General features: G+C 39.1%; 1 protein-coding gene across 2 annotated transcripts in view; it reads right to left on the reverse strand.

Annotated features, from left to right (window-relative positions):
- FOCAD (focadhesin) overlaps window positions 1-21880 on the reverse strand; it is a 360290-nt gene that overhangs the window by 74521 nt on the left and 263889 nt on the right. For both annotated transcript variants that reach the window (XM_062208140.1, XM_062208139.1), the window contains 2 exons: window positions 7257-7349; window positions 564-652 (listed from right to left, as the gene is read on the reverse strand). In XM_062208140.1, coding sequence (XP_062064124.1) covers window positions 564-652; window positions 7257-7349 — 182 coding nt within the window. The remainder of the gene's footprint in view (window positions 1-563; window positions 653-7256; window positions 7350-21880) is intronic.

Here is a 21880-nt window from a genome sequence, read left to right on the forward strand (position 1 = left end):
TTCCCAACTCATGTAATCATTTAAGTTGCTTTTAATGTGCCAGCACTAACACGTTTCTAGATAATACAGTGGAAACTCCCTAGAGAGAGGCTGCCATAGAAATTAAAGCCCTGACATGGTAAAGTTGCTCCTAATAATGAAGATGTCTTGGGGAAAGGGAAAGCAAAGGAGGGAGAGAATAATCCTTGACTAAATGTGAGGTCAGAAGGCAGTGAATTGAATGGGAAAACAGAAGTTTTCATTCAAAAAGCACACAAATAATCAGTTACAGGGGTTGGGGCAGGGGGAAGGCAGAGGAAAAACAAACCATTTCCACACTGCTTTGGAAAACCTTCACAACACACAAACACTGAGCTACGTTTGTATATGTGATTGAGAAATAAAACTCTGCTAGTCTACCTAGGGAGTGGGTGGAAAATACACCTTTCACATCTTCCATTGTTTCTTTTCCAGGTTCACACAGAAGTTAAAACAACCCATATAGAATACTATAAAGTGTTTGTCTTTCCCTCCTAGCTCACTTTCCATGACAAATAATGAGCACCAGAATGCCATGCCCATACCAGAGCCAGGCTGTGCTTATCTTGTACTGCACCTCCTCAGCTCCTTCTTTTCCATGTTTCAACTGCAACTCCAGCTCTGCAATTCTCCCCTGCAAAGAACAGAGTACAAATCAGCATGCAAGTCCAATGGCTTATAATTTCTTGGGAAATACACGTGTATTCTTTCTCAATTGGTCTTACATATCCTTGATAGGATTTTATATTCTGATAGTGGATGTATGATGAGAAACAATCACAACAATGCTCAGGTATTTGTATGTTCACCAAAGAGATACAAGTTGGAGAAGCTATATGTTTGGCAAATTTAGTTCAAGAGCTTCTTTTCTGGATTTCAAAGGTACTCCACCTCTGTAAGTTTCAGTTTCCTAATTTGTAAAATATAGCTAATAACTATTTTATGGTATTAGCACTTAACAGCAGGTTAAGGCCACTGCCTGCAACACTGGCCAGCATCCCATATGGAAGCTCAAGTTCAAGTCTTGGCTGCTCTGCTTATGATCCAACTCCTGCTAATGTGGCTAGGAAGGCAGCAGAAAATGGTGCAAGTACTCAGCCCCCTGCTACCCAAACGGGACACCTAGATGGTATAATGGGCTCCTGGCTTTGGCTGGGCCCAGGGCAACTATCGTAGCAATTTGGAGAGTGAACTAATGGATGAAAGATCTATTTCTCACTCTATGTCACTCTGCATTTCAAATAAATAAAATAAATCTTACTGTCTTCTTGTAAAATCATATTTCATGAATATACATAAATCTCTAGTTTTGATATGCATAAACGTATGGAATAAAAGTTTCCCAAAAATGTAATATCCAGACTGTAAAGTTAGATGTCCTTATATTTCTTTTTTTTTTTTAATTTTTTATTTGACAGATAGAGTTAGTGAGAGAGAGTGACAGAGAAAGGTCTTCCTTCCATTGGTTCACCCCCAAATGGCTGCTACGGTCGGAACTGCGCCGATCCTAAGCCAGGAGCCAAGAGCTTCTTTCTGGTCTCATGCGGGTACAGGGGCCCAAGCACTTGGGCCATCCTCCACTGCCTTCCTGGGCCACAGCAGAGAGCTGGACTGGAAGAGGAACAACCGGGACTAGAACCCGGCACCCATATGGGATGCCGGTGCCACAGGCAGAGGATTAACCAAGTGAACCATGGCACCAGCCCTTATATTTCTCTCATATACTTTCAGTCATAAGCCTGTGGGCTCACTGAGGGAAACAACTGTTTTTTTCTGTCTATCTACAAAACCTTCATATGCAATACAACTTCTGGCATGCAGTGAGTGCCCTGGGGCTCATGCATTCAGGTACTTTGAGGTGGGATGGATGCTTTACTTCGATCCTCCATAGTCAGTTTACTTTGCTCAGATCCATTCCCCATCTCCATAGTCGCTAAGAAAGAATCCTGGTCCTGTCATTCTCCCCTTTGTCTTTTACAGCAAGGTATCAGAGATGATTAAATAAGATATCATTATTTAATATTCATGTTGGTATCCTAGGAGGGCAGGCAAAGTAAAATAGAAAACGTTATCTTATTACCTGACTCTGCTAGTTATGCCTTTCACTTATTTGTTTAAAAATAAACCAAAATATAAGAAAGCTAGAATATGTGCTGCTTCTGAAGACTGGCTTTTCTGATCTCCTCTGTAGTCATAAACCAGTATAGTCACTTCTACTGTGACCAAGTAAATTTCGACTTTTTCTTTCTCAAAGTCTCTGTTCCTTTCCACCCCCCTCTTCTATAACATATGCTTAACCCCATGCCAGGCTGTTTGTTCAGATCACTTTGCCTTCTAATTCTTTACCTATTGTTAACAGATCCAGTGGCATTCAACTCAGGAATTTTTCTGGTTAAGGGAAAAAAATACTTTTGGGGTTAGAAAAGGCTAAAATGATCACCAGAAATGATTTTTGGATTGTCTGTATATTCCAATTATTTGTTTCTAAGATTTATTGATTTATTTGAAAGTCAGAGTTACAGAGAGAGAAGGAGAGACAGAGAAAGAATCTTTTATCTACTAGTTCCCTCTCTAGATGGTCACAATGGCCAGTGTTGTACCAGGCCAAAGCTAGGAGTCAGGAGCTTCTTCAAGGTCTCCCATGTTTTCCCAGACCATTAGCAGAATGTTGAATCAGAAATAGAACAGCCAGGATTCCAACTGGTGCCCATATGAGATGCAGGAGTCACAGGCAGTAGCTCTACCTGCTATACCACAGCGCTGGCCATTATGAATCCAATTCTTAATCTGACTGTCCCTCTTAATTTTTATTACTAGCCCACATTACCAAAAACCTGCTGATCATACTGAGTAGTATTAACTACTCAATATATGTTATAAACAAAACGACAAAAACTTTAGAAAAGTTCAGAGTAATTTATCAGAGGCATTGTTTCTAACCCTGGTTTTGATTTCAAATTGTTTTGCAGTTTGCTGAACAAGTCAGGAAACAAGTACTTACAGTCAACCTACTTTCATATCTCTCTCCTGTTTGAGGTCATATTCTTAACACCAAAGAGCCCTTGTCACAAATAATGGAGAACCTAAACTCCTTGTCGTCTCAGGACAGCAGCAAGGGAAAGCAGACTACAAAGGGCTTGTTACCAAATGGTCTCTGTACAAGCAATCAGCTGCTATCTGCATTTTTCCTATCAACGGGAAGAAATCCAACTACCTTCCCATGTCAACCACTTTTTATGCTTATAATTCAAAACTGTAAGTTTTTGTGCAAAAATTAGATAAGGCTGGAAGCAGACTCCTAAGCAGAAGCCACTATACTAGTGTTCAGATTTCACATTTACTCACATACTAATCAGCCTCCAGGAAGTATTGTAGAATATACCTTTTAGCATATCTCCTAGTAAGCTTAACTGAATAAAACATGGCTCTTCCTTATGATCCTCTAGCTTAATGCTACAAAATACGTCTTGCACCAGATGGAAGCAGCTACAATTTCCATACAGAAGAAGTATCTTCCAGGACAGAAATTCTTGACATAGACAAGGAATCTGGCTATTGCTTCGTACTTTCAAGATGCCATAAATTCTATTTAAGTGTGTGTACTCATATTCAAAACTTGTTAACAGTTAAAACACATCAGTGTAGTTTCAAATAACAATTGATAGAGTAGATGGCATTGTTGTAGTTTATACTAAAAATTGCCTTACTACAGTCTAAGATCTCAGTTTCATTTCTTTTGTTACCAACTCTCAATGATACTGAACTTACTAGAAATCCAAAGCAAAAGGCTTTAAACAATAAACAAAGGTACACATCATTACTGAAATAGTAAAGGCAGAATAATCAACCTACATTACTAAAAATAGCAGGCTTTCTATAAATAGATTTGTCTTTTAAAATATTAAACCAATTTATATTATTTAATGATGGTGTTAGGCAAAGCACACTATGCAGTGGAAAAAGCTGCGGCTCTGGAACCAAATAATGGGTTAAGTTCCGGTTCTTCCATTTGCTGGTTGTTAGGTTTTGAGTCATTTGTCTTTTCCTACCTAACTTTGTTTCCAGTCTATAATCCCATTACACACAGGGTTAATAACACCCACTTCAAAGGATTTCTGTACAGATCAATTGAAATAATATATATAAAGTGTTGAATACACACTAGTTATTCAATAAATGGTTGCTCTTATTATGTAAAACAATCACAAGGCTTTTTGTAAAAATCAATTGCAAGTCATCTGCAAGAATTACACCATAATCCTATTCAATTTAGCTTTTCTTAAACTAACAGCTAAATAAAATTATCAGTTCATTCTGCAGAAAGAGGAACTTTCCTTCTCCAGATACACATAGCATTTTGTGCATTCTTTATTAAAGCATCACAGATTTTACATTGAAATCGCTAGTGGACATGTTAGCTTTCCTCCTCCAACTGGTAATTGACTAGGAGGCAGGAATGCTTTACTCCCCTTTATGTCTTACACATTGAGCCCCTGGTCATTAAAAATTTCTCTGGTCAGGCCGGTGCCGCGGCTCACTAGGCTAATCCTCCGCCTTGTGGCACTAGCACACTGGGTTCTAGTCCCGGTCGGGGCGCCGGATTCTGTCCCGGTTGCCCCTCTTCCAGGCCAGCTCTCTGCTGTGGCCAGGGAGTGCAGTGGAGGATGGCCCAAGTGCTTGGGCCCTGCACTCCATGGGAGACCAGGATAAGCACCTGGCTCCTGCCATCGGAACAGCGCGGTGCGCCGGCCGCAGCGCGCTACCGCGGCGGCCATTGGAGGGTGAACCAACGGCAAAAGGAAGACCTTTCTCTCTGTCTCTCTCTCACTGTCCACTCTGCCTGTCAAAAATTAAAAAAAAAAAAAATAATTTCTCTGGTCAGGGAAAAATTGATGTGAGTGCAATATCACTCCTCTTGAACAAAAACAAATTGGCTAAGGATGGCAAAGAAGCATGTAGAGACGTGAGTCATTCATTCGTTCACTGACGCCCCTACTCAAAACATACTGGGTGCCCAGCAGTTGCTGAAGATAAAAAAAAGTGAGTAAGAAACAGTGAGGAAAAGGAAACAAAGGTTCCAAAGGCACATCTTTCAAATCCAGATTCCAGTGCAGTTTGCAAAACCATCTAAAATCGTGTTGCTTTTGTCATATTGGTTAAGATGCTCTTTAGGACAGAGCCTCATCATACATGGGAATTTCGGGATTGACTCCCGACTTGGGCTCCTGATTCAGGCAGGCTTCCTGCGAATGGTTTAAAAGTTAGGTTCCTGCCATCTACTTGGAAGATCTGAATTGACTTCATGACTCTCAGCTTCAGCCTGAAGTAGCCCAGCCACTCATGCTTGAAGAAGAAATCAGTAGATGGGACCTCTCTCTCTCTACCTCTTAAATAAATAAATTTTTTAAGACATAAGAAAAGTTGCTTTTAAAAATAAATTAATAAATAAACTAAATGGTGTTTTTCAAAGTGTGGCCTGTATCAAATTTACTTGGAAGCTTGTTACACAAGATTTCTGTTCGCCCTCTCAGGTCTAATTAATCAGAAGTTCTAAAGATCTATCAGTGCTTTATAAATTGTAGGCTGAATCTTGATGTGAACGGAAGGGGAGAGGGAGCGGGAAACGGGAGGGTTGCGGGTGGGAGGGAAATTATGGGGGGGGGGAAGCCATTGTAATCCATGAGCTGTACTTTGGAAATTTATATTCATTAAATAAAAGTTTAAAATAATAATAATAATAAAAAAGACACAGTGCAGCGAGATTTGAACTTGAGAAGAAAACACCAATGTCCAAATGCTCAGTCATTCCTCCCACCTCATCTTAATCTCAATGTTACTCCTCATCTCATTTTATAACACAGCCTTCTCTTTAACCATAATACTACATTTTCTGAGACAAAATGAATATCTTATTCTGGGCCATGAATTACTTCAATAACATGTGGTTTTTTTGTTTTTTTTTTGGCATCCTTAACAATGAATTTTAAGCTAGGGAAGAGGACTGAGCTAGTCATTTTCTTGTATTGTTAACTATTCATATATTATCTGATTAATTTTTTTTCAATTTTTAAAGTTCAAATTTTCTAACTTAAAAAATTTTAAATCATAAATTATATAATATTATTGGGTTAAATTACATCAAGTTGAGCATATGTCACTTATTTAGTGAGCACCCATCATGTTTTAGACACTCAAGCCACTGGCAGAGAAACAACACAGACAGAAACACAGCTCCTGCCCTTAAGGACCAGAGACTACTGGAGATCCCAAATAACCAACATGATAAGGGCTTTGTAAAGGGAAGTAGATATGAAGGGCATATAATCCAGTGGGGAAAGGAGGAAGGCATATGATGCCTTTCCAGATAAACTGATCTCAACAACATGCTGAAATTAGGTGGGCAAACAGGGATTGGCATGATTGGAAGCAAAAAGAACAGTGTGCACTAAAGCCAAGAAGCAAGGGAAGGTATGTGAAATTTGGGAAATTGAAGAAATTCAGTAATACTGAAACATAAGCACCTGGGAGAAGTGTTAGAAGATAAGGCTGGAGATATAAGTCCAGCTCGAGAGAGCAAAGATATAAAGAAGACAATGAGCTCTCAAGTCCAGGTGCTAGAGATGCCAAGTAAGGACAATGTGAAGGCAGTGGGGCCAAGGGTGTGGGTAATCAGGAGGGAGCTCTGTGTGGAACACATAGGTTTGGAGGTTATAACACCTAAATTTTTAAGGGTAGCTATATATGCAAGCCTCAAACTTATTTTTTAATGGCTTATTTATCTATTTGAAAGGCCAAGTGACAAAGAGAAAGGGAGAGATATATTATCTATCTTTTGATTCATTCTCCAAATGACCACAATAGCCATATGTCAGGTGTGGGCCAGGTAGAAGTCATGGGTCTGGAACTTCACACAGGTCTCCCACACAGGTGGCAGGTGCCCAGGTACTTTGGCCATCTTCCACTGCTATCCCAGTTGCATTACTTGGGAACTAGATTGGAAGCAGAGTAGCTGGGACTCAAACCAGCACTCCAACATGGGATTCTGGTGTTGCAAGCATCAGCTTAACCTGCTGTGCCACAACACCAGCCTCTCTCACACTCTTTTATGAGAAAAAAAATAATAATTTCATTTGATGGTGCTTTTTCCAAGTATTTTTATATTAAATACGCATTTGCAGTAAAATCTCAGATAAGGAAGAAACACTCCCCTGAGGCAAACCCCCCTATGGTTTCCTTACCTGTAAAATGGCATGATAAGCTCGATTCATATATGCAAGCCAGGCCTGTGGAAAGAAAATTGCACGGTGCCACTCTGAAAGCTGGATGTGAACCTGTGGGAAAAATGAGCCACAATATGTTTTAATACAGTATTAAAACAGAATGAAATTACAACTATATCATCAATTCTCTCTCTTCATTTAAAGTAGTTTAGGTTGTAAAACAAAACCAAATCCGTCAGGGATCAGAACCACAAATAATATCTTTTGTATATTTCCAAAGGAAAAGAGTTTAGAGTCTTGTAAGGATAAAATGAAGGAAGCCTGGAATTTTCTAAATTAAAGCAAATAAAATCCTACAATAATAAGTTAAGATGTATGTGCAATACAAATACTTCTTTGAAAATTGAGAGGAGACTCTCTAAAGTCTGCTTCCAATGTCAGGAAACCGTGTATTGTCTAGCAAATCCTCCTAGCCATTTTAAATAAAAATAAATATTGCTCAATCCTGCATTTTCAATGTGACAATTTCTGAAGTAATAATCTAAAACTGCCAACAGAAATATTATGTTGTGTACAAGAGCATGCAAGTGGGCACTGCACACAGCAATTGTGAACACCACTAGTTAAATACCCTTTAATCAGTGCGGGTAAACAAGAGGAAAAATGATATATGCCAACATGGAAACTCTATTTTTGAACACAGGCCCAGACAAAACATCTGGTTCTTATAGCCATTTATGTTTCTACCTATTAGTATAAGGCTACTTTGCAACAAATCATCTCAAAGTCTGCTTCTGCTGAAGAAAGATCACTCAAGAAAAACAATCACAGTGCATCACATTTCATGTTCCTTGTAACTCATATCATCTAAACTCAAACAGCTAAAACTTGAGTCTGTGTCCTACAGACAAGAGAAGTACACGTGTATGTATACATACAGCAGAATTGCAGTAACTAGAATTTAAGGACATTTTGTCAACCCTTATGATACAGAAGATTACAGCCTCTCTGATTATAGTGGATTTCCATGGCCCCTGGTATGTTCTTTAATCTCAGTCCTAGTGAGGGTCTATCTACCACATGCAAGGTACCGTGGGAGAGTGTGAGGATTATCAATCAACCTATGTCTGCAGAGAGCTTTCTAGCTGGCAAGAAATAGGCACAAACAGATTATATGGGAAAATTATGAGGATTCTACAGGAATGAAGAGAATAAAGAGATTAATTCTGACTACAATTAATCACCTCTTGTGCCACCACTTTTTTTTAAAAAACTTAGAGAATAAGCAGTATGAAATAGACACCACAAAGTGAACTTTTAAAAGAGTATAAAGATAGCTCTCTCCTTTCTCTTATTAAGTACTCATTCTGCCAAGTGGGATGAGGGGAGTCTTGTTAGTAGGTCAACAAAAACCAAATCCTTGAAGGAGTAAGCCCTCTAATTCCTGCTTCTTCTCTTGTTATTCAGGAAACAAACTATCATCTGGGCCACATTTAGGCACAGTCAGTTCTTGGACCTGCTCTCTGCTTTCAGAATGTGGGCAATCTTATTTAACCTTTTCTTTTTCTTTTTAACTATCAATTCTGAGCCCTTTTCTTTATGCCTTATTTTGACAACTGGGTTTATCAGACAGAAACAACAGTTTGACACCACAACTAAACTTTCATCTCTCTCATGTTAGAACCTACTGAGAAGATCCACAGCCTCAGCAAAATGGTAAAAAGAGCAATGAATGTTTTGGGGAAGATAATGGTCTTAATTGCTGCTTAAACATGAGTCTAAAAAAATGGAAAAGATTATGATAAAAATCTAACTGAAAAGCATGAGAAAATTAGATGTTGAACTTTTAAAAATGAAGACATTCATGCCAGGAAACCTATTTAAATAGAGGTTATAAGTGAAACTGAAAGCTAATCCTGAAGCTGTTACTCTAGTCACAGCAGGTGGGTGTAGGGAGGCAGTAGAACACTTTAGCCTTGAAGCCAGTCGGGACTCCCAATATGTAATGGGATTATACCCTCATTTTAGTGTTCTATGGAGTTAGCTGTGAATAAAATCTCTTCAAAAAGGCATCTGTTACTCTTTCCCTTAATAAAGAGAGGCTCAGGGAGTCATGTCCTTAATTCCAGTTGTGTCACAGGCAAAAGGGACTCCCTTGACCATTCTTAATAAAAATATATTTTAGAGTGGCATTTCACTTAATATACAGATATCCACATTAATTATATTTTAGGTTAATGTTGTTAGGTTGAAAAATAAACTCAATTAGCATTTTTAAAGTATAAAATATACTCTCAGCAACCTTTGAAAGAAACTCAACCAACAAAGTAATTTCAAATCAAAAGGCTGCATCTCAGCTATTCAGCAGATGATAGAGCAGAGTTCACTGACCAGCATGTCACTAAGTTTAATTAATATGTAAAATTTACTTTTCTCAGAACACATACTCTTGCAATGATAGCTGCCTGGTGGACTGCTAAATCAAGTAGGCCAAATGACTAACGGAAGAAAAACAGTAGAGTTTTGATGTGTAGGAAGCTGTGAATATAAAATAAAATTACACATTGCCTACAGAAGATATTGCATTAGGGAAATATGCCAGAGGGAAAATATGCTAATGAAGTGAGGTGGGAGAGAGGTTTAAAGATTAAATGGATAGTCAGGAGAGATAGGAGCAAGAAGGTCAAGTCTGAGCGAAAACTTGAAGGAGATGAGGATGGAATTGCTGGTGAGAATATAAAATGGTTCAGCCATTATGGAAAAGTTTATTGTTTCCTCAAAAAGTTAAACATAGTGGGGGCAGCACCATGGCATAGTAGGTAAAGTTGCTGCCTGCCATATGGGCACCAGTTAGAGTCCCAGCTGTTCCTCTTCCAATCCAGCTCCCTGCTATGGCCTGGGATATCAGTAGAAGATGGCCCAATTCCTTGGGCCCCTGCAACCACATGGGAAGAAGCTCCAGGCTTCTGGCTTCAGATTGGCCCAGCATCGACCAATGCAGCCATTTGGAGAGTGAACCAGAGGATGAAAAATCCCTCTCTCTCTGCCTCTGTAACTCTGCCTTTCAAATAAATAAATAAATCTTTTAAAAAAAATTAAACATAGAAATACTATATGAGTCAGCATTTTGACTCCTACATGTAATCTTATTTTTTATTTTTATTTTTTTAAGATTTTATTTATTTATTTGAGAGGTAGAGTTACAGACAGTGAGAGGGAGAGACAGAGAGAAAGGTCTTCCGTCCACTGGTTCACTCCCCAGTGGCCACAATGGCTGGAGCTGCGCCGATCCGAAGCCAGGAGCCAGGAGCTTCTTCCTGGTCTCCCACGTGGGTACAGGGGCCAAAGGACTTGGGCCATCTTCTACTGCTTTCCCAGGCCACAGCAGAGAGCTGGATTGGAAGAGGAGCATCTGGGACTAGAACCGGTGCCCATATGGGATGCCAGTGCCACAGGTGGAGGATTAACCTACTGAGCCATGGTGCCGGCCACTCCTACATGTAATCTTAAACAACTGAAAACATGTATACAAACCAATACTTGCATATGAATGTTCATAGCTATATCTTCACAATAGTCAAAAGGTACAAACAACCCAAATGCCCACCAAGGGATGAACAAAAGAGTGTCCACATAAGAAATATCATTCAGTGATGAAAAGAATAATATTACTGATTAAAGTTATATCATAGAGGAACCTTAAGAACATTATGCTAACATGGAAGAAGTCAGACACAAAAGGTCATATAGTATATGTGATTCCACTTACAGACAATATCCATCCAGCATTTGTTGTCATGGATAGAGAATAGGGGAGAGAGGAAGAAGGGAAGGAATAATGGGAAGTGAGCATTTAATGGGTATCTGGTCTCATTTGGAGGTGATGAAAGTTTTCAGAACTAGAAAGAATTCCTAATTCACATTATGAATGTATTAAATGCCACTGAATTGTAATTATTAAGCTTTTACAATGGCAAAATCCATGCTATGTCAATGTCACTTCAATTAACAAAAAAACAACACACACACACACACACACAAGGTAAGGCAAAAAGTGTAAGGCAGGCACAGGGCTGACCTGTGTAAAGAAAGAAGGCCAGTGTAACTAGAGTAGACAGAGTAAGCAAAGGGGAGAGCAGGAAGAGAAAAGTTTGGTGAATTAACAGGGGAACCAGAGAGTTCAGGGTCTTCTGGGTCACTTTTCAAGACTTGTTTTTATTCTTACTCATGGGGGAGCTATTATAAGGTTTTGAGAAGAAGAATAACATGATCTAATTTACAGTGCAAAAGGATCACACTGATGGCTATGTTGAGAACAGACTATAAGAGACAAGGGTCAAAGCAGGCAAACCTACTCAACAGTCCAGCTAAGAGATAATGATGGCTCTGACACAACTACACTGGTGGCACTGTAGAATAATGGCCTTCAAACACTTAGTTATGCAAATGCTAGCCCATATCAAAGACAATGTGAAGAAAAATGTCAATATATAAGACAGAAGATGAAGAAGCAAAACTGTTCATAAAAAAGTGAGGATGAAAGCTGGGAGTTTAGCCCATATTGGGATAGTCTTGGGATTCTTTAAACCAAATTCACAAATGTAGGGAAATGTTGAGAAGATGAAAAAAAAAATCATGTTTCCTCACCAATACAGGTTTTACCTAAGCACTACAAGGCCATTTAATTCGTTAATTTACTCATCAGAATACATTGCCCAGAACTTAAGTATCATGTTCTCTCTCCTGAAAGATCTTAATAAATAGTTAGTCCATCTATAAGGAAGTAACCCATGTTAACAGCCCTTTTTTAAGTACTATAAATCATGTAAGACAAATGTGTGTGAAGGTTGTTTGATTGTCAAATTGGAATAGGATAGGCAGGGCAACATGTTATCACTGACAGGCAAAGTAAGAACTTGCTATTGATTTCAAAATACAATCTCATAAATTAAGGCAGTTTTCATGCTCACCAGGAATATATGTTACTATGAAAAGACTGAAAGAATTTAACTTCAGTAGCTACTTCTATATACAAATGAATACTGAACCACAACTTTTGGCTTTGTGATACATACATTCTTCACACATCAGTAGAAGAAAAACTATTTCCACTTAGTGTCAGATACCCCCAAAGCCACTCAATGTCCCATTGTTTATATATAAGAAATATCAGATTTCAATAATCTGTCAGTTATAATCTTTTTGGAAGAAAATATTTTTTTCTGTACCCTGACAAACAGTGAGAAGGAAGGGCATGCAGAGGACAGCTTTTTAAAGTTAAATGACATAGATCTCTTTGCAGGTATTGTTAAAACACTTAATATTCCTTCCTTCTCTCCCACATTTGCTCTCCTGGCCTCCCTCCTTGCATATCTCCCCCTACACACATACCCCATTAGCTATCCACATAGCATTAACTTGAAAGCTGACAATTCAATCACATCTCAAGCAACCATTTACTCTGTTATTTAATAGAAGGGGGGAAACCCAGTTACCATAACAACTCACATGTACATGGTAATTACAGAGTATCTAAAATATAGCAAACCATACTTTCCACAGTATTTTCTAGAGGAAATGTGTAATAAGCACAGTACCACTTCTCCACATTATTATTCACAATGGACATTCAATTGTGTCATATTTCAAAAAGGCTAACACTACTGCCTGTACTTGATATGAAGTGTGTTTTTTTAAATAAAGAAGGAACCAAAAGAAGCCAAGTACATTTCGTGTAACTTGAGTGACTGGTTATATCATATGTAATTTGTGGCATCTAGGGAAATATTTAAGGGAGGCAGAAAAAAATTAATTTACAAGGCAAAAAGAATCAAATGATGATCACTTAAAAATAAAACAAGAAGAAAATGGAACTAAAAATTTCTCAGTAGAGCTGACAATAAGTCTGCATAAGGTTTCTCTGAAATCAAAAATTTTAAAAAGAGCCCATTACCTAATGCTCAGGCAGAAATACGGCTGGGTGGTAGTGGTAGGATCAGGAAGATGTTCTTGTGCCCAAGAATGGAGAAAATAATGAAGCAGGACTGCCATTCTCTTTCAGAGGCAAATCAGCACCACCCAATTTAGAAAAGAGTGTCATGTCAGAGTTAAAATGCCAAAGGATGACAAGAGTGGCAGCAAATTTTAGAGAAGGAAACTGTCATTCACTTTCAGCTTCCTCCCCAGCAGGAGTCAAGTTAAGTTCAGGATTAGAAGAATATATAAATCAATGGAGAAGAGGACAGTCCCTTGGGTTTGGAGAAGGCCTAGTACACATGAAATAACTACTGGGTGTCCCCTTCCAAGGGAGCAGAGGGCACTTCAGTCCCGGGGAAGTCTTAACACCAGTTATGCAGAAGCGCTCTGGTGTGTCAGGCCACAGCGGAATCAGACTTAGATCTGTGATTCTTCCAAAAGTAACACGGGAGGATTTCACTTGAAGAAAATTCAGAGAGGCAGACATTGTGGCACAGAGGGTTAAGCCACCGCCTACCATACCAGCATCCCATATCCAGGTCCTGGTTTCAGTCCTGGCTTCTGATGACCCAGTCCCCTGCTGATGAGCCTGGGTAAGCAGGAGAGAATGGCCCATGTGCTTAGGCCCCTGCCACCCACATGCGAGACCCAGATGGAGTTCCAGGCTCCTGGCTTTGGTTTGGCAGACCTCCAGACATTGTAGCCATTTGGGGAATGAACCAGCAAATGCAAGATATCTCTTTCTCTCTCTCTCTCTCAGCATGCCTTTCAAATAAATTAAAATAACGTGTTTTTTTTTTTTTTAAAGTCAAAGAAAAAACATTGTTTTCAAAAACAAAAGGACACAACACTTTCCAAAGGAATGAATCACAGATTACATGACATAACTAGTTCTCTGTGGCAGGAGCAGGTAAGGAGCTTAGAAGTCACCATTCTGTCCTAACCACAAGTAAAAAGCTGAAGAAACTAAAAAGTTAGTAACTTCTGAGATCCATAAGGGAGTGAGGGTAGCAAACTGCTGCCCACCTCCTACCCCACAAATTGGAGATTTAGGGACATAGAGAATTGCAACTTACTAGAGCAGAACCCTGTGGGCAGCAATCTCTTTGGAAATCAGTGTAAGGGTAAGAAAGCCTGAACTATAAATGATGAAAGACTAGAGGGTAAGTGTAGACAGATCTGAGAATTTAAAACTCTAGGTGGACCCAATCATTGGAGGGGACCCACACCTTTGCAAGTCTGACTTTCAGGAGCTCTACCAGGTTCTTACAGTGAATAGCACAGGGAAAAATCACCATCACCTCGTACTTCCAGCAAGGGAAATGGAAAAAAAGCTATTTGGACATAGCCTGAAGTATTCTGTTTTTCCAGCAGAAGAAACTATTTAACAGAGCTGACATCTAACAGCAGGGCTTAACTAACCTGGGGGAGGGGAAATACCCAACTCCAACATCTTGTAGCCTTTTGGGAGAAAAGAAGTACACAACTTCCACCCACTCTAGCTATCCTGTCCTACCTAAGGGATTAAGAAAATTAAAATGCAATTGCGAAGGCCACAGGCCTACTAGGCTACTGAAACCCAATAATATGACTACAGAGCACTTCTACTCTTTCCCCCAACCCCCTTCACATGCAATACCACTACATTACTGAGGGTTTATTTACTTCTTTTTTTTTTTTTTTTTGACAGGCAGAGTTAGACAGTGAGAAAGAGAGACAGAGAAAAAGGACTTCCCTCCGTTGATTCACCGCCCCCCAAATGGCCGCTGCGGGTGGTGTGCTTGGCCGATTCGAAGCCAGGTGCTTCTCCTGGTCTCCCATGTGGGTGCAGGGCCCAAGGACATGGGCCATCCTCCAATGCCTTCCCGGGCCACAGCAGAGAGCTGGACGGAAGAGGAGGAACTGGGACAGAACCTGCGCCCTAACCGGGACTAGAATCCAGGGTACCGGTGCCACAGGTGGAGGATTAGCCTAGTGAGCCACGGCACCAGCCTACTTCATTTCTTTTGACTTAGTACATCATTGCCTGGCACTTAAAAAAAAAACAAAAAACAAAAAACTGCAATGTACAATGAACAAAAAAAAAAAATAGCTGAAGAAACAGAGCAAGCTTCAAAACTAGACACACAAATGACAGGTATGTTGGATTTATCAAGCTTAGAATTTAAAACAACCATTAATAATAAATTGAAGGTTTTAATGGATAAAGTAGATAAAAGCAAGAAGAATCAGACAAGGTAAGGTGACAGATGATAATTCTAAGGAAGAGCCAAAAAAGAAATGTTAGAAAGCAAAAACACTGTAACAGAAATGAAAAATGGACATACTAGTGGCTGGGCAAAATGAAAAAAAAGAATTTCAGAGCAAAGAATACATTGATAGAAACTTCTAAAACTAAAAAGCAAAGAGAAAAACATCTCAAGAACAACAACAAAAATGAGAATAAAATGGCCAAGCACTGTGAGACAACTATAAAAGGTTTAACATACACATAACAGGACTACCAGAAGAGAAAGAGAAGAAAATAACAGAAGAAATATTTATAGCAATAATGACTGATAATTTTCCTAGGTCACAGATGTAGGAGAGTCAGAAAACACCAAGCAGAATAAATGCCCCAAAACCTACAGGTAGGCATATAATATTCAAACCATAGAAAATCAAAGATAAAGAAAAAAACAAAACAAACAACAACAACAAAAAAAAGTGTGAACAAAGTCAGAGGAATATATGGCTTACAAATACAAGAGTAAAAATAGAAATTATATCCAACTTCCTTTCAGAAACCCTACAAGCAAGAAGACAGCACAGTGAAATATCTAAAGTATTGAGAGTTCAAACTATTAATCTAGAATTCTGTACCCTGTGAAATAATCCTTCAAAAGTAAAGGAAAAATAAAGCATTTCTCAAATAAACAAAACAGAGCTAATTTGTTGCCACTAAGCCTAACTTTCAGGAAATTTTAAGATTTTTTTTTAATTGTTTTTTTTTTCAGTGCAATTTATTTTTAAAATTTTTTTAACTTTACAATTTTCAGCATTTTGCCACATTTACTTCAAGTGTAGACATTGTATGTTAAAAGAAGTTTTCAAAACAAGAAAAATGATAAACAGAAACTCAGATCTACATGAAGAAAGGAAGATCGGCCGGCGCCGCAGTTCAACAGTCTAATCCTCCGCCTTGCGGCGCCGGCACAACCGGGTTCTAGTCTGGTCGGGGTGCCAGATTCTGTCCCGGTTGCCCCTCTTCCAGGCCAGCTCTCTGCTGTGGCCCAGGAGTGCAGTGGAGGATGGCCCAAGTGCTCGGGCCCTGCACCCACGTGGGAGACCAGGAGACGCACCTGGCTCCCGGCTTCGGATCAGCGCAGTGCGCCAGCCGCAGCGCGCTGGCCACAGCGGCCATTGTGGGGTAAACCAACGGAAAAGGAAGACCTTTCCCTCTGTCTCTCTCACTTTCACTGTCCACTCTGCCTGTCAAAAATAAAAATTAAAAAACAAAAAGGAAGATCATCAGTAAGGAATAAGTAAGAGCAAAATAAAAACATTCAATACTTTGTTCTTAATTAAATAACACTTTGCCTAAAATAACAATTCCAGTTATGTATTTGATTATGTATGCTTATGAATAGGTGAAATTAGAAATTAGTGAAACAACTAAGAAAAATGTACCCTAATACAGTATTTGTGGGAATATAAACTAGTACAACCACCCACTCTAGAAGACAGTATAGAGATTCCTCAAAAAATATGTAAATAAGTCTACCCACTCCTGGGAACTTATCCCACAGGAAATGAAATAAGCATTGGAAAGAGTGATCTCTATCCCCATGTTTCTAGCAGCTCAAATCACAATAGCTAAGCTATAGAATCAAGCCAGATGTCCCCCAACTAATGACTGGATAAAGAAAATGTGGTGTATATATACACAATGGAATATACTCAGCCATAAAAAATGAAATTCTGGGGCCGGTGCTGCGGTGCAGTGGGTTAAAGCCCTGGCCTGAGGCACCCGCATCCCATATGGGCGCCAGTTCTAGTCCTGGCTGCTCCTCTTCCGATCCAGCTCTCTGGTATGGCCTGAGAAAGCAGTAGAAGATGGCCCAAGTCCTTGGGTCCCTGCACCCATGTGGGAGACCCAGAAGCTCCTGGCTCCTAGCTTTGGATCGGTGCAGCTACGGCCATTGTGGCCATCTGGGGAGTGAACCAGTGAATGGAAGACCTCTCTCTCTGTCTCTACCTCTCTCTGTAACTCTGTCTTTTGAATACAATAAAATAAAAATCTTATAAAAAAATGAAATCCTATCTTTTGCAACAAAATGGATGCAAGTAGAGACCAATATGCTTAGTGAAATAAGCCAGACCTAAAAAGACAAGTACCATTTATTTTCTCTGATTTGTGGTGGCTAACATATAGAGTACAAAAACCAAAACCATGAATGATAAGAATGAAATTGATATCTTATGATTGGACTACAATTTAAAGCCCTTGTCTATATTCTTGTGGAACAGTAGACTTTCTACTTTTTAAACACTATGTTTAGAGGAACATTAAGCCTGTGGTTATAACGTGAACTGAAAGTATATTATCACAAAAATTCAAAGGAAAAAAAAAAGGAAGAAGGTGGAGAAGGAAGGAGGGACACATCATCATGTTCTTAGAATTGTATTTATGATTGACATGAAATCTGTTCTATTTATATTAATAAAAAAAGTCTCCATCAAAGTAAAAACACACCCACATTTCAAAAAGATTAAATGATTAACTCAACAACCATTTATTAAGTATTTACTATTGTCAAGAATACTAGACACTGGACCTATATATGAAAATTCCCTGATTTTTGGAATTTATGATTTACTAAAGGAGACAAACTCTGTGATTTGTACAGTGTCACCAAATTCTTCTCCTTTAGATCAGTAGGTTAAGCTAGATAGAGGGTGAAAGAAGCAGAAAGAAAGAATAGTCTCATAGATATTTTTAAAATGAAATTCGGGGGGCTGGCATGGTACAGCAGGTAAAGCTGGTGCCTGAGATGCTGGCATCCCATATGGGTGCCAGTTCATGTCCCCGCTGATCCACTTCCAATTCAGCGCCCTGCTAATGGCCTGGGAAAAGCAACAAAAAGTGATCTAGGTGTTTGGGCCCTTGCTGCTCTTGTGGGAGACCGGATGAATCTCCTGGCTCCTGGGTTGGGCCTGGCCCAGAGCTAGCCATTGCAATCTTCTGGGGAATGAAGTAGGTGATGGAAGATTCTCTCTCTTTCTCTCTCTCTCTGTAACCCTGACTTTCAAAATAAATAAATAAATCTTTAAAATGAAATTCATAATTACAAATATTACTGTAAAGAAAATTCCAGACCCAGATGGTTTCACTGGAAAATTCTACCAAACATGTAAGGAAACAATAATAACAATTCTTGATAAATTCTTCCAGGGAAGGTAGGAGAAGAAGATACTACCCAATTCACTTTATTAGGATAGCATTATCTGAGTAACACAACTAAGCAAGATACTGCAAGAAAATAAGAGAAAAACATTGTTCATGGGCACAGATGGAGAAATTCTTAACAAAACATTAATAAATCAAATATGGCAATACACAAACAGGACAGTATATTATGATCAAGTGGAGTTCATCCCAGGAATGTAGGATTGGTTTGCATCAGAAAATCAATCAAAATAATTCATCATATCAACAAATTTTTAAAATATGTGATCATCTCAACAGATGTGGAAAAAGCATTCGACAAAATTCAATCTATTTGTGACTAAAAAACAAAACAAAACAAAAATTCTCAGCAATTTAGGACTACATAGAAATTTCCTCGGCCTGTATAGAATATTATACAAGTTGCACAATAAATCAAATCAAGTGGTGAAACACTGAATGGTTTTTCCCTCACATCATTGATAAGACAACAATGTCTGTGGTCACCAACACTACTTAGCATTCCGTGGATGCTCTGGACAGTGCAATTAGGCAAGAAGAAGAAATAAAAAGGCATAAATATCAGAAAGAAACAAAGTTGAAACCATCTTTATCACAGTTAACATTACGATGAGAAAAGCAGGATAAAATTGAATTCTTCAAAATTAAAAAATACTATCCAAAAGATAATGCTAAGAAAATGAAAAGACAAGTTACAGATTTGAGGAAAAAATTTGCAAAATCCATTTCAAATAAAGGATTTACATCTAGAATATATAGTGACCTTTTTTTGAAAACAAAAACCACAGTTTTTTTTTTTTTTAAATGAATGGGCAACAGAGGTTTTAGTCAACTGATTAAGATGCCAGTTCAGCATAGTGATTAAGGTGCTAGATAAGATGCAAGTTAAAGCACCCATGTCCCACATCATAGGGGCTGCATTTGATATCTATTAGGAAAAGAGTGCAGGTTGGTGCCTTCTCACATGGGGAATCAAAATGTAAGAAAAAAGGGCACATAACAGAAAGGAGACAGAATATGAACTTGCAGCCAATCCAAATTTATTCAGAGAAAGTAAGCCCACAGAGGTTGACCAACTGCCATCATGCTCACAGATAGGACATATGGCAGAGGCCCAGACCTAAGCAGGCTGGACCCTTTTATATCTTAGGTGGGCTAGGGGTGGGGGTGGGGGGCAGTTGGTAGAGATGTGATTCTCCATACTGGTTAACCTACAAAAACATCTCTTCAAGTTTGCCCCACTGGATTTCAAACCTGGGGAAGAACGTAGTGGGTGGGGTGGAGAACAACACAAGATCTCAGGTTTATGTCCTTGTTCCATCAATGCCCAGCTTTTGCTCCTAATTCTACTAGCTTCCTAGAGGCAACAGTCTTGACACATGTGACTGAGTTCCTGAGACCCACAGGGGAGACATGGAGTGAGGTTTTGGCTTTTAGCTTCCACCTAGCTCAGCTCCAATTGTTAGGGCATTTGGGGAGTGAATTAGTGAATGGAAGTAAGTTTGTGTGTCTGTCTCTCTCAATCTCTCTCTCTTTTATCTCTCATCCTCCCACCATGATTGTGTCTATCTCTCAAATAAATAAATAAAATATTTTTTTTAAATGAGCAAAACATCAAAGGATAAATTTAAGGAGATATCAATAGCAAACGAACATATTAAAACATGCTAGCCATCATTACTCACTGAGGAAAAACATATTAAAATCACAACTGGAAGGTGGCCAGTGCTGTGGCACAGTGGGCTAAGCCTCTGCCTGTGGTGCCAACATCCCATATGAGCGCCAGTTGGTATCCCAGCTGTTCCTCTTCAGATCCAGCTCTCCACTTGTGGCCTGGGAAGGCAGTGAAGGACGGTCCAGGTGCTTGGCCCCTGCACCCATGAGGGAGAACTTGAAGAAACTCCTGCCTATTGGTTTTGGATCAGCCCAGCTCTAGAATGAACCAGCAGATGGAAGACCTCTCTGTCCCTCTCCCTATCTGTAACTCTACCTCTCAAAGAAATAAAATATTTAACAAAAATCAAAATGAGAAATCACCACCCACTACAAGGATGGCTAAATTTTTTAAAGCTGACAATAGCAATTACTGGCAAGGAGGAAGAATAGCTGAAACTCTCACACATGGTAGGTAGGAAATCAAAATGAGACAGTCTAAGAAAACAGTTTAGTAGCTGCTACAGTTATATATGCACTGACCACACAATGTGGTGACATGGTGATCTCCTTCCTAGATATTTACAAAAAGGAAATGAAAACAAATGTGAACACATAGACCTGTATGAGAATGCTCAAAGATCCAACAACTGGTGAATTAATAAACAAACTGCCAACAATGAAAAAATGCTCAGGATCACTAGCTCTCAGGGAAATGCAAATCAAAGCCACAATAAGGTTTCACCTCACCCCAGTTAAAATGGCTTTCATACAGAAATCAACAAATAATAAATACTGGCAAACATACGGGGAAAAGGGTACTCTAATCCACTGTTGGTGGGAATGTAAACTGGTAAAACCACTATGGAAATCAGTTGGAGATACCATAGAAATCTGAATATAGACCTACCATATGACAAAGCCATCCCTCTCCTCGGAATTTACCCAAGGGAAATAAAATCCGCAAATAAAAGAATTATCTGTACCCCCATGTTTATTGCAGCTCAATTCACAATAGCTAAGACATGGAATCAACCTAAATGCCCATCAATAGTAGACTGGATAAAGAAATTATGGGACATGTACTCTACAGAATACTACACAGCAGTAAAAAACAATGAAATCCGGTCATTTGCAACAAAACGGAGGAATCTAGAAAACATCATGCTGGGTGAAATAAGCCAGTCGGGACAAATATCATATGTTCTTGCTGACCAGTGACAGCTTACTGAGCACCTTAAAGGAAAAACTGTTGAAGTGAAATGGACACTATGAGAAACAATGTCTTGTTCAGCCCTTGTCCTGACTGTCGAGGAATAACTTACTATTTTACTCCTTTTAGTATTTTTTTGTTCTACTTAATACCATTGGTTGAACTCTTTAATTAACACACAATTATTCTTAGGCATTTAAAATGAACTGAAATGTGATCCAAGCTAAATATAAGAGTGGGAATAAGAGAGGGAGGAGATGTATAGTTTAGCACATGCTCACTTGGACTTACCCCTAATGGTAGAGTTAGAAACGTGCCAGGGGATTCCAATTCAATCCCATCAAAGTGGCA

This window comes from Lepus europaeus, chromosome 12 (assembly GCF_033115175.1).
Source record: "Lepus europaeus isolate LE1 chromosome 12, mLepTim1.pri, whole genome shotgun sequence".
In the NCBI taxonomy this organism is placed as follows: Eukaryota; Metazoa; Chordata; class Mammalia; order Lagomorpha; family Leporidae; genus Lepus; species Lepus europaeus.